This window comes from Canis lupus, chromosome 22 (assembly GCF_003254725.2).
Source record: "Canis lupus dingo isolate Sandy chromosome 22, ASM325472v2, whole genome shotgun sequence".
NCBI lineage: Eukaryota > Metazoa > Chordata > Mammalia > Carnivora > Canidae > Canis > Canis lupus.
The window spans coordinates 9,078,235-9,095,884 of NC_064264.1; the positions used below are offsets into that span (position 1 = coordinate 9,078,235).

Consider the following 17,650-nt stretch of genomic DNA (forward strand, 5'->3'; position numbering starts at 1 on the left):
TTTTGCCTAAGGTTTCTTGCCTTCAAACTAACCTGGGAAAGAGGATACATGTGTAGTTGTAGTAGAAGACACAATACAATAAAGGCCACAGCAGTGTTTTAAATAAAGTACCGTGTTATGTAGACAAACGTGTGAGCAATTTCTGGACTATGCAAGTAGAGAAAACTCATGGAGGAAGTGCCGCCATTTGAGCTGGACCATGAAGGAATAGCATAGTTTCAACTGGTAACTCTTTTAAGGATGAGGGTGGAAGGACAGTCTTGACCAGAGCTTCTCAAACCTTACGTGGAGAGAGGCCAGGTTTTTTTCATTGATCACAGACTAATACTTTTATAAAATAAAACAGAAATGAATTACCGAAATAAAGATATAAAAATGAACATACAAGATACAAACTCATATTATTTAATATTAGACTCAGCAAACATAAAAGCACTTTGTCAAATTGCCATACCCATTTCTAATGCTTACCATTCACTTCTGTAACCTATTTCGTCATGGACCAGTAGCAACTGTTTATTCACCAAAGGTAGTTGGCATAGCTCTGGTCTAGACAGAAGGAACCTATGAACAGAGCAAGAAGCCTTGAGTACGAGGCTGTTTGGGGAATGACAAACAGTGCAGAGGGACTAGAGTTCAGAGTTTGGGGATGGAGCTGGGGGCAGTGGGTAGTGGGAGAAAAAATGAGGGAAAGGTGAACCCCCATGGGCCTTGAGCACCATGCTGACCGTATTCCATAATAAGGGAGGAGTGTGAACATGGCTGAGAAAGGGAGTCGTATAGTTGTATGTTCTTTAGGAGGCTTCATAACCATGGAGAGGAAAAGTATCAGAGAAGAGAGAGGTGGGCAAACCCGGAAATCAAATCATTATAGTTATTTCCGGTATCCAGGTAAGGAGTGATAAGAACCCGAACCAGGGTAATGGAAGTGAAAATGGAAAGGATGGGACAGTTTGGAGGTAAGACAAGAAGACAGTGACTGACTGAATGTGAGGTGAGGGGAATGGTGAGGTTTCCAAGCCCTAGAGAACAGCAGTAGGGAAGCCAGGAAGAAGAGAGGCTTGTGGAGAAAGCAAATGTTTTGTTTGGATGTTATCATAGTTTCTCACTCCTGGGACACCTTTGTATAAAAATGTCAAGCATGATATTTGAAGATTTTAAGATGCGAATCTGGAGTTCAGGAGCATGGTTAGGGCCAGAGAGGGTGCATATCTATAAACACATCTGCGTCTTCATTCTTAAGGTCATCTGTATAGAAGCAGCCCAAGCCAAGAGAAGAGATGTGTTGATGAAGGTGCGAGTACGGAGCAAAGGGAGAGGAGAGGTGGGACCAGCCACGTCAGGGAACGTCTGCATTTCGGGGAGAGTAGTAAAATGCCAGTTACTCTTTTTAGCACCCAAATGGCTCATCACTCAGCACATGACATTAGTGGCCATGAGGGGACAACTTCAACCAAGTGCGGCCTAGAAATACAGTCCTGCCTTCCAGGCAGCTTGAACACAGGCATCTGACTCAGTTTTCGCTGGATGACCATGAAAATGTTAAAATAACAAAAAGCTATAAGCAGTGAAAAACCATATGACAGTAGAAATTACGAAAGAGTGCTAGTGACTTGCAAGAAGCTTTGAAGAATTTGTGCTGAATGGAGTATGATGAGACCCTATGAATGATAGTACTAGCGACAACTCAAAAACCTCCCTAAGAAATAGCATTACTAGCCACGAAGGGCATGAAACTCAACTGAATCCAGTTGAGCTCCCTTGCATGAAGAGGGGGGAATAGAAGCCCTGAAGCTGGGCCGCCCGAGTGGCTCAGCGGTTTAGCACCACTTTCGGTCCAGGGCGAAAGTGATCCTGGAGACCCGGGATCGAGTCCCACATCAGGCTCCCTGCATGGAGCCTGCTTGCTTCACCCTCTGCCTGTGTCTCTGCCTCTCTCTCTCTCTCTATCTCTGTGTCTCTCATGAATAAGCAAATAATATCCTTAAAAAAAAAAGTTTTAAAAAAAACAGAAGCCCTGAAGCTGGTGAGTAGCAGATCACTTGACCTCCATTTTGTCTCTGCCAAGCAGCAGCAATTGAAAGCAGCAACACTGGGAGCAGTGGGGGTGGGGAGGTCTAGGTTTTCAGCGGTGGCTATGACACACAGAAGGCCGGAGAGGGAATAACACCGGGAAAGGGGCCAGACCAGCCTTAACTTATACTTGGCTTGAAGATGAGATCAAACAAATGCCAAGTGGCCCCGTTGTGATGGCTTTTCCAAACAAAGTTAAGAAATGATGTGGAGATGAAGTTCTCATGCTGGGACTGTCCACAATTCCAGCTCCTTCCCTACTGAGTTCTTGAGCTAAGTAGTATAGATTTAGTTCAACTAAGAACACCAGTTTAAAATCTTCCAGGATGGGCAGCCCGGGTGGCTCAGCAGTTTAGCGCCTGCCTTCGGCCCAGAGCGTGATCCTGGAGTCCCAGGATCGAGTCCCACATCAGGCTCCCTGCATGGAGCCTGCTTCTCCCTCTGCCTATGTCTCTGTCTCTCTCTCTCTCTCTCTGTGTCTCTCACGAATAAATAAATAAAATCTTCCAGGAGAACTCTAGTGATAACAAAGTGGCGAGTCAGTGCAAGCAAGGAGAGTCTATTCCAAATCTGTTCCTCAATGGTTTTGTACAGCCATCTCATCATTCAAGAGTAGGGACACCCAAAAATGAAGTAACACAGGGTCTATGGGATGATCCTGCTGGGAAGGAGAGTAACAAGCATTCCAAGGTGTAGAGGAAGATGCTTCTGCTGGGCTGGAGTGCTTTCTTCAGAAACTAGATTTCTAGAAAACATCTGCTTTGTGTTCTCACAATTCAAAGAACTTGAAGTATGTGAAGTAAGACATGGATTTAAAAAGGTCTGGCTAAGAAGCAAGCAGGAATAATAAGGGAGTTGAATGCAGTAAGGAAAGATTATTAAAAAAAAAAAAAGAAACTAAAAATGCAGTGCCAAAACTGAAATCTGAAAATAGAGGAAGCAGCCTCAATCCAGTCGTAAATCTAAGTACCAACGTGAATGGAAACTTAAATTATTATTCCAGTCTGTAGAGGAAACAAAGAGATAAAAAACCAAAGGAAAGCTGATCAATAAAAACAGAGCAGAGAGCTAACACACAGAGCCATGAGCCATTGCCATAAGTAGAACCTTGGCACATGGTGCGTGTTCAGTAAATACATGCCGACTGAGCCTATGGTATTCCCAAAGAGGATCAAAAAGAACACATAAACAAGAAGAGAAATAGCAACAACAAGGACAACAAAAACCTGTACTGAGCTGAAGACAGGCTTGAGTCTATGATGAAAAACATGTCACTCAGGACCAGGTGAAAGTAATAAAAAGAGATGAGCACCTCACCACGGCTTCATGGAGCTCTAACGTTCCCCAAAGAAAATATCCTAAAAGCATACCAGCAGATAAAAAATAAGCTATTGTTAGAAAAATGTTCATCTTACATTAGTTGTCTCTGAAACGCTGAATGCCAGAAGATAGTAACAGAACACCTGCAGGAAGGGGGTGGGGGTGAGATGTGACCTGAGAATTGTATACTCAGCCAAAGTACCAGGAGACAGAAAGACACTTTCAGATATTCAGAGCCTTAAAAATAAATGTCATTTAAGTACTCTTTTTGAAAATAATTTTGAAATAAATATGTATACACATATGTGCATGCACACACACACGTATATATAAATATTCCAGCCAATTAAGGGAATTAGAATTCTTTAAGAACAGGAAATTCATGGTATAAAAGAACTCTCAGTGAACCCCAGAATCAGTTAAACGAACAATCAAGTCTAAATAATTGTGGTAAATATGTTTCACAGAAAGCTCAAATACCAAGGATAATGCTTTGAAAAAGATACACAATATTTTAAAAAGCAAAATAATAATGAGCGGGGCCTCAATTCTCACAGTATCTCACAAATTAAGCAAAAATCAGGAAGGTGATAGGAGGGAGAGAAGGAAGCAAAAAGTGTGAGAATTCCATTTCAGTCCCGAAAAATAACTAAAGAGGTCAGTCGGGCGTCTAAAAATTTAATCACACCAGCACTTTTTTAACGCATTTGCTGCAAATTACGTGTTTTTCATAAAGATTCTTCTGATTCCTGTGTGGAGAGAGGACCATGGGGCAAGGGAAGAAGCAGGGAGGCCAGGCGGGGGGCCATGGCAGTGGCCCAGGAGAGAGAGAAAGGCGCTGGCACTGGAGACAGGCTTGGAAATGGGAAGAGACGGTAGATGCGGAGAACCTAGAACATTTGCCAGCGCACTAGACGTGAGCTGTGAGACAAAGAGGAGGCAGAGATGCCTGTGGGCCTGTGGCCTGAACAGCCCAGAGGATGGGGAGAGGGGCTGTCTTTTACTGAGATGAGGTCCACTGGGGAATCAGGGCCAGCTGGATCTAGGGCTCAATTTGAACCCGTAAGTTGCCAGCTATAACATGCACACTGCTACGTGTGGTTCCTGGCTCCTTGGAGGTAAAAAAAATATATATATATATATATTCATGAAGAAAAGGCAAAATTGTTTTTATTCATAAAAACAAATTATAAAATGACAGTACGTTGTGTAAAAATATATATATATATATTCATGAAGAAAAGACAAAATTGTTTTTATTCATAAAAACAAATTATAAAATGACAGTACGTTGTGACCCAAAGTCATAGTTTCAGTTCACATCAGCAAACAGGAGAGCAAACTCTTCTAACCAGGGTCGTCTTTGTTAAGTACATGAATCACCGTTTAATCTTGCAGTGAGATGTCACTTCAGGAAACAGGGAACTCCTTAAAATAGGAAGGTCTGTGTCTTCTCTTTTCTGGGCAACACTGTTTCATCATTTAGAGCAGCTAGCGACCTAACAGATACGTAGAAAAATCTTTTTAGCTATGTCAAAATACTGAGAACCACAAAGAAAAATGTTTTGTTTCCACTGATTTATCATGTGTTATTTTGTAGTTACTGCCCAAGTTTCCCTGAATCCAGCATTTTATTTTTTTAAGGTGCAGATTAATAGCATAATTAATAGCAAATTAGTAAGTATATGTTGGTTGAACACAAAGAAATGTTAAGAATACAAGAGCTAATGCTTAATAAAAGAATCACTGCTCCCAGTGATTCATTTCCAAATGAAATGAATCAAATATCCATTTACATTTATTCATTCACACAAGAAGTGTTTACTGATGATCATCTGTATGTTTTATTCTGTAGAATGTATGTGCTTTCTATAAAAATTACTACTTAAGTCTTTCTGATCCCCTCATTAAATAAATTCTGAAGGAATAATAAAAAAAAATTGGCTTACTTGGAGAGTTTAGGAGTTTAGGTAAAGGAAGTCTTAATTAACCACAACCCAGATAAGTGAAGACTCAAGCTTAATCAGAATACTTTCGGTGCTGAAATCACAAGATCGAGTGTCACAAACCACAAGATAATTGGTTTTTCAAGTGTATTCCTCCTAATATCCTCCTTGCTCGGATGAGTGTGGATGTACTTTCTGGTTAGCCAGTTATTTCCCAGAAAATAAATTAACCAGACTATGTCATCCACTGAGCATTTCAGTGAGTCTAAGTGTTTTTTACATGAACATAATAAAACTGTATTTCTTTTCTAGAAAATCTGTAACATAGATTTTTACTAGTGAAACCTAGCTTTATATATAATAAATTCTCATTAGTATGAATTTATTGTATAATACAAAACAGATGGACATTTATAAGAATACTTCATGTAATAGGAATATACTATAAAGCTCATCTTTGGACCTTTGTTATCAATAAAAGCATGACTTTAAATCCAGTAAGAACTTACTAGTTAAGGATGCATTTCAGTGAGTCCCACAAAATACATGTTCCATAATAATAAATATTTCTGTTCCAGCCCACAGTAAATTTTTAAAGTGCTCCCGCTCCCGCTGCTTGCCTCCAAGACTATCCATTCTGACAGGCCTCTTCCTGTTTTGAGTTTCCAAAAATTGGTGGGTTAGCTACATGGCAGATAATAAATTATCTGCCCATATTAATCTGCAAGTTCTAGACTTGAAAACTAATGAATAGTGCTACTATTGTAAAAATGTCTTTGTGCCCGGTCGCTCTGGATCAAAAGACCTAGTGCATACTTTGACTTCTCAAAAACAAAAACTGCTGGTTCGTGTTCCTAAAAATATCAATGACAAGCAGAACCAAAATTCATTTTTCCACAGATAAAAATAAAAAAGGAAGGGAATATGCTATATACACCCACCAAAATGGCAATTTTTTTTTTGAAAGCCATCAATATCAAGTGGTGGTGAGGCCATGAGCAGATGAAACCTTCATACTGGTCATGGGAATGTAAATTGGAAAAAACACTTTGAAAAACTGTTTAGCAGTACCTACTAAAGCTGAAACGTATCCAGGGTCCCTGCCCAACAGAAATACACACACATGTGCTCCAAGGGACATGCTTAGGAAACACTCCCGGTGGCATTATTCTTAATAGCCCCAAAGTGGAAACAATGCCATTGTAGAATGGAGAAATTGTGACAAAATCCTAGGATTGAATATCACTCCAGCAGTGAGCGAGAATAAAGAGCTGCTACACACAGCAGCATGGGTAACCTGACAGCAACGGTGTTGAGCCAGAGAAGCCAGACACAAAAGAGCACATACTGTGTGACTCCATTTTTATGAAGTCCAAAGCCAGGCACACCTAATCCACGCTAATAGAAATCAGAATAGGAAGTTACCTGTGGCAGAGGGAGGGTAAATTCCAAAAGGAGCCCTGGGGGGCCATAGGGGTACAGGTGGTTACATGGGGTGTTCACTTTTAAAGTTCACTGAGCTCTTAAGATTGATGCACTTGACTATTATATAAGTGTATTATACTTAAATTTTAAAATTTGACCCCCCCCCCCAAAAAAAAAGAAAGGGATAGCAGATTTATTTTTAAAAAGCATATTGCCTCCCTCACTCTCACCCCAAATTTTACTATTCTTTTCTTCTTTTGGCACACACGATGGAAATAGTCTTCAACCCAGAGAGTACCTTAAGGGGTGATAATCATATCTAGGGAAAGAAGCAACATCGGCATGAGAAAATCAAGACCTAAAATCCCTAGTTTCTTCCATGATGGTGAATCCAGAGACAGCAGACAAGTATAATGTTCTAAGGGAAAAGTAAGCGTTTTATGATTCTGTAGCCTCCTTAGCAGGGACAATAATAGGTCCCCTAAAGGATCCCCTTTTATCCTTTCTACTAATTATTAGCAAAAGAATTCTGCAGTGCTGCTGGCCTAGTTGTTACTACTTACTAAACTTACTGAATCAAAAACCGTTACCAAACCTACTGAATCAAAAACCACTTTTTTTAAAAATTTTTATTTATTTATGATAGTCACACAGAGAAAGAGAGAGAGAGAGGCAGAGACATAGGCAGAGGGAGAAGCAGGCTCCATGCACCGGGAGCCCGACGTGGGATTTGATCCCGGGTCTCCAGGATTGCGCCCTGGGCCAAAGGCAGGCGCCAAACCACTTTTTTAATCAAGATGCCTGAGTTATTTGTATGCACATTAAAGCTCTCTATAACCTGCAAGCTAGTCTCAAAGCTATATTTCATAAAAAAAATAAAAGGATATTTTTAAATCCTTCTGAGAAAAAAGAACTTATTTTTGTTTGTTTTCAATTATAAAAGTCATGAGTTCATTATATGAAAATTGAAGGAGCGCCTGGGTAGTTCAGTCAGTTAAATGTCCAACTCTTGATCCACACAAGTCATGGGCTCAGGGCTGTGGAATTGAACCCCGTGTCAGGCCCCACTCTGCATGGGAGTCTACTTGAGGTTCTCTCCCTCCCCCCCACCCCAACTCATGTGCAGGCATGTGCTCTCTCACTCTCAAAAGAAAGAAAGAAAGGAAGGAAGGAAGAGAGGTAGGATATTGTATAAAAATTAAGGGAAGAAAGTATCACCCATAATTTCACAAGCCCAAATTAACCATGATTATTAATATTTTTGTTTTCTCCCATATATTTTTCCTTGCATGTATATGATGCACATATACATTGAGATAATACTGTATGGACATGTTTTTATATGTTTATCACGTAACATTTTAGGGTAGCAATCAACTTTCTGCCAGTGAATTTTATCAAACGCCTGCTATGTATCAGGAATCATTCTAGGTGCTGCGGTGGGTTACGTAAGTTATGCCATAAACCTGACTTTCTAATGGAGTACATAGATAATAGAGGCAAAGAGGTAAATAATACATTTGGAAACAATGATAAGTAAAACAGAGCTACAAAGTGACACAGTGCTTTTTTTTTTTCTTTTCTTTTCTAATAACCCATGCTCATGATCGGACCTCGTCGATTCCTTTAGGATTGACGTGTACTTTCTAGCCTTATCGGAAACTGTGATGCACCCTACGTTTCCTATTTGGTTAAACCGAGAGTTCCATATTATATTTAGTTGAATTATATCCCACTGGAAACTGAACAGCTTCCCTTGAACTTCTTTGATGCCGTTGCCTTGTCAGTGCATTGACGAAACGTCGAAAATAGAAACTTAGTGATGACAGTGGCACGGCTGTTACGTGACATGTCACGTAACCTTGTTTCTGTTGTAATCCCGTCTTCCTCTTAAACCCAGCCCTAGAACCCACCTTCCGTGCTGCTTTGATGACAGCTAACTATTGCTACCACATTCTCTTCTACTTTCTGCAGTGCTTATTTTCCCAGCCTACACTGGTCTGTGAGGGCCTGTCCTCACCTATGAAAGGCATTAGAAGCCAGTGCTCTGCAATGTGGTATCTCCAAGAATCATAGAGTCTCGGGATTGAAAGGTACTTCAGTGTGCACCCTAGTCATGTCTCCTTGCACAGAGTATCCTGGAAACTTGCAGAATGAGCCACTCCAGGCATCAGGCATGACAAGGAAGACGAAATAGGAGTCAGGTCCCAATGACCGCTGCAGGGAAGGGAGCCTGAGAAGGTCAGCACTGTGTGGTCACACTTGTCTCTCTGATCCATACCTCAGTGGGAAAGGATTCTAGAAGACTCTGCTCACCCCTTCCTCCTACCACCTGTAGCTGCATTATATCGCAGAGTTCCATGAGCTCGTTGAGCTATGCTCTGATGAATCCTACTTTTCCGTAAGATCATGGTGCTCTTACCAAGAACACACATCAGGAAAGAACGTAGTTCCAAGGGGGGCGTGTAAGATAATTCCTGGAATTAACTGCCCACCAAATATAATATCTTTATGCTGGTGGCTTAGGAGCATCTCTGTCTTTAGTTCATGTTCACGTTAAAACTTTTGTATTCAAATGAGGGAATTTTGCACCTGTTTGCAGCAAGGGTATCAAGAATAAGAAATTAAGTAGTCCAGCCTAGAGCTTCTTTGTGTAGTGGTTGGTCTGCCCCTGATGTAGATACCAGCTGCCCAAAGCTTGGCTTTGCATTTTCCACGACGGCCACCTCCATGACGCAGTGATGGAAGTGTACTTAAATTAATGTGGACTTAGTTGCCCATAATGTGCCCCATTTGATGATGATGATGATGATGATGATGATGATGACGACGACGGCGACGATAGCCCCTGACACAGTTAGCCAGGCCCTTCCTCAACCAATCCCACGTAGTATCTCATTGATTCCTCACAATAACTCCAAGCAGGAATTGGTGTTATCTTTATTTTAGAAATGAGGACACTGAAATGCAGAGAGGTTAAGTAACTTGCTTGAGGTCAGATATCTGATCACAGTGAAGGGAGGATTGGGACCAGGCTGTCTGACTCAAAAGCACATGATCTTAACTGGCACTCTCATTTGCACACATAAAAATCTTCTAGCCATTCTTTCCCACTTCTTAATGTAAATTCAGTCATTGGCTATAACAAACCCATGCCTTGACTGACATACTGTCATTCTTGATTGTTTAACCACCATCTTGGTCCACCTGGCATAGTTATAAGTCATGGTAGGTAAGAAAATATTCTGTGGAAATGCCTTTGGAAAAGTAATTCCGAAGATTTCTGATGAGTGAGACATGGGGGACACGACATGTTCATGAACTATTGTTTTCAGCTGTTTCCCTTTGCACCATAAGTCACAGAGAACTCAAATAACTTCTTTTCCAAAAGGAAAAGTTCTGAAGCTCACGTTTTCTCTGTGCTTGCAGACAATGTTAACAAGTTCAAGCTGATTATTGTGTTACCTAAGAAATTCGCTAAAAGTACCGTGACAGAAAATGCATAAGAAATGTGTCACCGCTACATTTCTGGATTTTGCACGTCTCTCCAAGGGCTCATTTGCACACTGCTTTCCCATTTGTACGTGCTTTGAGTGAGTTCATTTTATCATTCCATGTGTTAAAACGATTAAAATTGGCAAAATCTACATAAAGGGCATTCTTTGTCAGCGGAGCAGAAGCCAGTCCATTTATGAAACTGTGTTTATGCAAAAACATTCCTTATTTGAAAAGATCCCGGGTGTGTTTCCTGTTCTTCATGCAGTAAGGGTGTCAAGTATCCTCCAGAAGTAACTAAATAAGGATTTGTGTGTGCGTGTGTGTTTGTGTCATCGTAGGCTAAAGGTAAAGAAAGACAGTGGCTAAGACACCAAGCTACAGGGGAACTGGATGATGCCAAGATCATTGAGGGGCTGACTGGAGAAAAAGCCATCTACAAACGCCGGGGTGAGCTGGAGCCACAGGTAAGCAATGGTGAACTCGTCACCTCGGGTCTATGGAGCTCAGCCTTCTTTACAAACAGATGCTTTCTTGGGTTGCCATCTTTGTCAAAACATCATAAACCCTAAATATGGCAACCAGATCTCCTGCCAGGGCCTTCCATCCGCAGAATCCAGCTAGCAGCTGGGAGAAAGGCCCCTGCTGTCCATGCAGATCAGTTCCTAAGACACAGAGCAGGAGCCCCCCTGGAGGGGAAACTGGAGACACTCAGTTTCCATGAACCCTGGAGGATTATGCTGGTAAAAACCCTGAAGCAATCTTAGTGGTTTCCTCCTGGCCTTTTACTTTAAAGGTCTATACCCATCCTAAACCTGAAGACAATTTTAGAAAATAAGAAACTCTCCCTTAAATAATTCCACCTGTAGTATGTAGAGCTTTAGACAGCCCTAATATTAAAATATTTGCAATAGGGTGGCAAAAATAAAATGGCAGTAGGTGAAATATTGCATCTCTCCTCTCGAGGGCTCTGTGGTCCCCGACGTCCCTGAATAACCAGAACTGCTGAGCAGCCCCTGAGAGCTGGGGGTGCAGTGACTGGTGTGGAAGAGTAGTCACTTACTCCACTTAAATGTTTATTCAGAGAGGCTCTTTTGGTAATTTGGGCAGTACTCACTTCTGTGTCATTGGCATGAGTCAACAACAACTGCTTTCTTTACTGATTCATCGCGGTCAACAAATGTGTTCAGATCTATCTGAATCGAGAGTGGTCATGGAAGCATATGTGGCACTGTTCTTAATTCAGGCCGACTCAACCAGTTTTTAAGAAATATACTGAATTTTGTCTGAAATCATTGCACTCAAATACCCACGCTATGTTTGTTAAATTACTAACTGTGCTCATTAGCTTTCATACATGTCAGCAAGTGTTTAATGACAGGATAATCTGGAATTTCTCTTCTTCCTTTTTTCCTGTAAAACTGACAAACAGACTTTTGTTTTTAATTCTGCCCATTGGCAGGCATGAGTTCAAAATCAAACTGAAACCCACAGGAGTTTCACATTTTAATCGTCACGTCACTCAACAGCAACTGGTTGCCACTTTCATGCTTTAACTGCCAAGACAAGTAAAGAGGAGTAGTAATGCAGTAACTGGAAGGAAGAGAAACCTGAAAGCTTACCAGTAACAGAAAACACTGAAGAAATATATTCCCTCGGTTCTTTGCCAGACCCCCTCTCACACATAACCTTGTTTCAGAAATCTGACATTTCTTATGGGAAAATGATTTGCAGGTCACTACATAACAGGTAGGAGTAAAATTGATGTGGCCTTCCAAAATAACTCAATCTTGCTAGTGTAACTGACTCCAAGGCATGACAGGAAAATGACATGTTGGGGTTTCAATCTTTCCAGATTATTATTTTTGAGAATAATAGCCTCACTCAGGCAGTTTTACTAGACTAGGCTGGGCCTTGAAAGGACCATATTCTAAAGGAAAATCTTTCCCATATGGCCCCAGCTACCAGCACAAGTCTGAGATTCCATCTACTGAAATACAATCCTTTCCACCTGCCGGGACAGCCTTATGCAATGCCCAGCCCACAGCTGATGTGTGTGCCCCGTGGCTAGCCCTCTGGAACCTCTGTTGAGACCCTCAGAACAGCGACCAGGGATGGTTTTCTGGTTCACAAGGCTCTTCTGTTGTTCCCTCCCTCAGCTGGGCAGCCCCCAACAGAAACCCAAGCGCCTGCGCCTGGTGGTAGATGTATCTGGCAGCATGTACCGCTTTAACGGGGTGGATGGCCGGCTGGAGCGCTCAATGGAGGCCGTGTGTATGGTCATGGAAGCCTTCGAGAACTACGAGGAGAAGTTCAAGGTATGGCATGGACTAAAGATGGCGAGAGGCGTCACTGACCACATCTGCCCGAGGGTCACCCCAAGTTAGGGCGTGATGATGGACAGGTGGGTGTGAGCTCCACCTGCGTGGACAGACATCATGTCCTCATCAGCTCCCTTAGCAGCACAGAGAAAGAGAACCCTTTGTTCTATGTGCCCTCATCATCAGAAAATAATACTGTAATTTAAAGGACTAGCGATTTCTGTAGAAGAAAGCACTGCACTTTACGAGGGTATGATGTTAGTCATGTTATGGAGTAAAACCAGCATTTAGAAACACCACAGGTCTCTTCCCCAAATTTCCCAGAGCCGCCATCCTCATCCCAATTCCCTGCACACCCTATTCTTGCCCCATCACCAAGCAGACAGCCTCCCAAGCTATGAGGACATCCTCAAGGAGCCCAGATCACAGCCTTGCTTTGCCTATCCACGTGCGCAAGGATTACACGTAATAGATGACACCCGCCCCCCAAACGGTGAAGATGGCAACCCTGGGAGAAATGCAGTCTCCCATTTAATCCACATCCATTTTGCTGTTGCACTGTTTGCTCTGCCTCCTGGTCTGAATGTGGAGAAGGGATCCATAGCCAGGTGACTGCCCATGATAAGCCCATCAGTCCACAAAAGCACCTGCACTTCTGGCCCTTCCCGGAGCAGATAACATGGTCATGTGCTGTGTGGTTATCATCAGAAGTAGAGAGAAACGGTGTATGTGTAGAGGGTGCACACTCTCTCCATAGGCATTCTAGATCATCTTCAGGATGGAACACGTCCTTCAGAAATAGGCTCGAGGGCAGCCCCGGTGGCCTAGCGGTTTAGCGCCGCCTTTGGCCAGAGGTGAGGTCCTGGAGACCCGGGATCGAGTCCCACGTCAGGCTCCCTGCATGGAGCCTGCTTCTCCCTCTGCCTGTGTCTCTGCCTCTCTCTCTCTCTCTGTGCCTGTCATGAATAAATAAATAAATAATATTTTTAAAAAAAGAAAGAAATCGGCTCAACATCCCACTTACAGGATTGCTGTCCTGAGGCGTGTCTGTGTATTATGATGGAAACAGATTGGATGGAACCCATCACTTCGTTCCCTTTTAGCCCGTTTTAGAGCTCCAGGTCTCCCAGGGTCCCTCATAGGAAGCTCCACATGAGAGATTCCTTTTAGAATTAAGTGGTAGGAAAAGGCGGCTCACCAGGCTCTGTACAAGTGCGGGATACAAGCCCACATAGGATGTGGACTTTCACTGTAGGGAACAGCTTTGTTTCCCTTGAAGAACGGGGTTGTGTTTTCTGCCGTGATTCATGAAAACCATGGAACTGTTCAGGATTGCCTCGTGGTTTTAGTTGCCAGAAAGCTCAGAGCCAAACTCAAAGACCAGCCATGACAGCCTTCTGTTCTATAGCTTGTGCCCTGGTGTTCAGCCTTTACCTTCCCTGGGCCTTCCCTCCCTTCAGATGTTAAGTTTTTCTTGATTTTGATTTTTTGCTTTTTTTCTGTTTTATGATTTTCTAGAAAATACTTATTTTGATATATTTTAAATCATTTCTAGTAAGAGGTTGAGTATAATCCCTAAGTCATTTGGACCACAGATGACCAGAGGATACTTAAACATACATCCATCACATCAGCATAAATCTCACTCCGTGTTTTAAAACTCTTGGGTTCTGTTACTGTTTAGATCAGCCCATCTGCCTCCTCTGTGAATCTTTTGGTTTTTTTAAGATTTTATCTATTTACTCATGAAAGACACAGAGAAAGAAGCAGAGACATAGGCAGAGGGAGACATAGGCATAGGGAGCCTGGTGTGGGACTCGATCCCAGGACCCTGGGATCACACCCTGGGCCAAAGGCAGACACTCAACCACTGAGCCACCCAGGTGCCCCTGCCTCTTCAGTAAATCTTGAAGGTCAATGTTCCTCAGCTTCCTTTGAGTTATATGGAGATGTTGATCCATTATAGATCATAGTAAACATATCACCATTAAAATTGGCATACATGTTCATACTATCTAGAATAAAATTTCCAGTTAGAAAGGATTTCTGTGCCTTTGAGAACTGCTTTTTCTAAGTTTTTAGAAAGATTTTTTTTAAGATTTTATTTATTCATGAGAGACACACAGAGAGAAAGAGAGAGAGAGAGGCAGAGACACACACAGGCAGAGGGAGAAGCAGGCTCCATGCAGGGAGCCCGATGTGGGACTTGATCCCCCATCTCTAGGATCCGCCCCTGGGCCAAAGGTGGCGCTAAACCGCTGAGCTGCCCTAGAAAGATTTTTTTAGTTCACCAAGAAATCAGTTGACACAGCTCCCCAAGACTGGGTAAAGACTTAGACAGAAGGCAGAAGGTGACAAAACTAATGGGGAGTTCAGAGAACCATTCCAATAGCCTGCAGGGAAGTGGTGTGATTATCACAGAGCACACTGATATTTCATTCCATCCCCTACAGTGGTGTGTACAGAGAGACTGATACTTGTCCAATTCTCTCAGTGAAAAGTCTGTTGTTTGGAATGACTCCTTTTTTTTTTTTTTTTTTTTTTTGGAACGACTCTTAATGAGACTGGATATATCGCACCAAAAAGAAACAATATCACGGAAAAGAGCATTTCCCAGGATGTTGTTTTGTTTTGTTTCTAATCAATAGTTATCACCTATCACCCAGTTGTTGCCATAGGACTTACTGGATTTCCATAAAATGGCAAACATAAATTGCATACGTGCTGAGGGCAGAGTACTCTGCTAGGGACAGAGTGTCCTGCCATCCTTGGGTTCATAGCCTAGTGAGGGAGACCCATAAAGACTACCAATTCTGATGGAAGAATCAGCGAGAGACATGTGGTAACAGAGCTCACTCCTCTCCAGACAGCCTCCCCCCAAGGCTTCACCCCTAGAATAGTATTTTGCTGATAGTCTTTGGTTCCCACAGTGCAAACCATTTCCTCAGTCTTTATCAGTAAAACCACAGATATATTGAGAAGATAACCATATATTACATTACTATGGTAATATAAACTATTACCAAATCCAGTCACTATTTAGAGCAAGAAATTGTAGCAACACACCAAGATAAGATAAACTTCCTTCGAAGTTTGAAGTATCTTTATCGTTGGGTTTTTTTATGCTATTAGATTCTTAATAGACAGCACTTTAATGGTTTGGGGTCTGTGCATTTTCTTATAAACATACCACTTACATTCACTACGGTTCCTTTAGAACTTTTTGAGGAGCACAGAAAGTCCCCAGTGCATTAAAATCTTTCCAACAAAAGGAAAAGACATTAAGGCTTCATAAAACAAGCTCTTTGAGGAAAAGTGATACTGGGACCAGTATGTCAAGGGATGGGGAGGAGGCAGGACAGGGAAAGCACAGGAGTCCCTTTCCTGCAAATTCTTCACCATGTCCATGGACTTCTGAATGGGGGTTGCTTTTCTAGGTCATTTATTCAGTTTCCTCATTCCTCAGGAAACTAAGACCCAGAAATATTAAGGACATTTCCCAAAGTCAGAAGGCCATTTGGAGACAGAATAGGATGGAGCCTGCCCTTCTGTTTGTTTTCCCTTTTTGGCATTTTTGTTTTGTTTTGTTTTGTTTTTAAAATTTCCCCTTTATTTCCCAATATTTTTATTTTAAGAAAATGTAAACCTACAGAAAAGTGGAAGGAACAGTAAAATGAACACCCATATTGCCTTCGCTTAGTTTCACTACTTGTTGATACTTCCCCTCATTTGCTTTATGCTTCTCTCTAAATATGTACTCTCTTCCTTCCTCTGAATCATCTGAAAGTAAATTATAAATATCATAATGCTTTACCTCCCAATATTTTATTATCCTTCTCCTAACAGTAAGAACAGTCTCTAGCACAACCTCAATACCATTTTCACATCTGAGAAAATTATCAGTAATTCCATAATAGCTGCTAATGTCCAATCCAAATTCACTTTTCCCAACAATCTCAAAGCTGTCTTTTTTTTTTATTATTGAACTATAATTACCATGCAGGGTTATATTAGTTCCAGGTGTACAGCATAATGATGCAACAATTCCATACATTACTCAGTGCCTACCACGATAAGCATATCCCCAAAGTGTCTCTTCTAATTGATACCACCCCCCCCCCACCCCCCTAATTGCAATCCAGGATCCAGTAAAAGCCCACTCTTGGTTTTTGGTTGCAGTGTCTCCTTAACCTCTTTTAATCTGAGGCAGCCATCTCCCCTGTCACTACTCCCTTTGCTTTTCGGGGTGGCCACTCTCTTGCAAGTTCAGATCAGTTGTTTGGCAGCATGTCCTTCATCCTGAATTCATCTGGTGGTTTCCTCACAGTGCCATTTATCTTGTCCCAATGTTCCCTGTGTTTCTAGAACTCCTGACAGGCTCCCCCCACCCCGCCCCCACCAGGTACACTAGAGACTTTGAATCACCTCCAGGCAACATGTTGAAGATTTTGAGTGGCCACTGGCCACCCGATCTCTGCCGGGGGGGGGGGGGGGGGGGGGGGGTCTCCGGCCTCCTTTGTCGAGGGTAGGAAAGAGGGGAATAGAGCCTACTGCGATTCCCTGAGAGGGTTCTTTGTTTTGTTTTGTTTTGTTTTTTGTAATTAAACATGCATAGAAGGTACAAAAAGAGTGAGAGTGTGGCCTCAGTGTAAGCCTCTGCCCCCTCTCAGCTCCCACTTGCCCCTCCGGTGGCAGTTGCTGTTAGTGGATTTTTTGTGGTATCTTCTCAACGATATTTGATGCGTGTACATCAAGTGGCAGTGTCCCATTCCCTCTGTTCTGTATCTTTGTAACACATTCAGCTCAACGTGCTACATGTTCTCATTTGCGACAGAAGCATGAGGACTAGGAATACCTACTGTAGGTATGTAACTTTCTCAACAAATATAAAATGATGCATGAGCAAATGACAGTTTTAGGAGTTCCTAGTGAAAAATTTAAATTCCATGGCTCAAGACAGCATCACCTGGGGTGTCTGTAGGAATCAGCAATGTGCTCTGAGACTCCTCGCTCCCCAGTTCCAGATGCTCTTAATGTGGTCCTCCTGCAATTATCCCTCCTTTGTAAAGG

The 17,650-nt window shown here is 42.2% G+C and overlaps 1 protein-coding gene across 2 annotated transcripts in view; it reads left to right on the forward strand.

Annotated features, from left to right (window-relative positions):
- VWA8 (von Willebrand factor A domain containing 8) overlaps window positions 1-17,650 on the forward strand; it is a 354,557-nt gene that overhangs the window by 319,165 nt on the left and 17,742 nt on the right. For both annotated transcript variants that reach the window (XM_035704343.2, XM_049099336.1), the window contains exons 41-42: window positions 10,601-10,726; window positions 12,419-12,577. In XM_035704343.2, coding sequence (XP_035560236.1) covers window positions 10,601-10,726; window positions 12,419-12,577 — 285 coding nt within the window. The remainder of the gene's footprint in view (window positions 1-10,600; window positions 10,727-12,418; window positions 12,578-17,650) is intronic.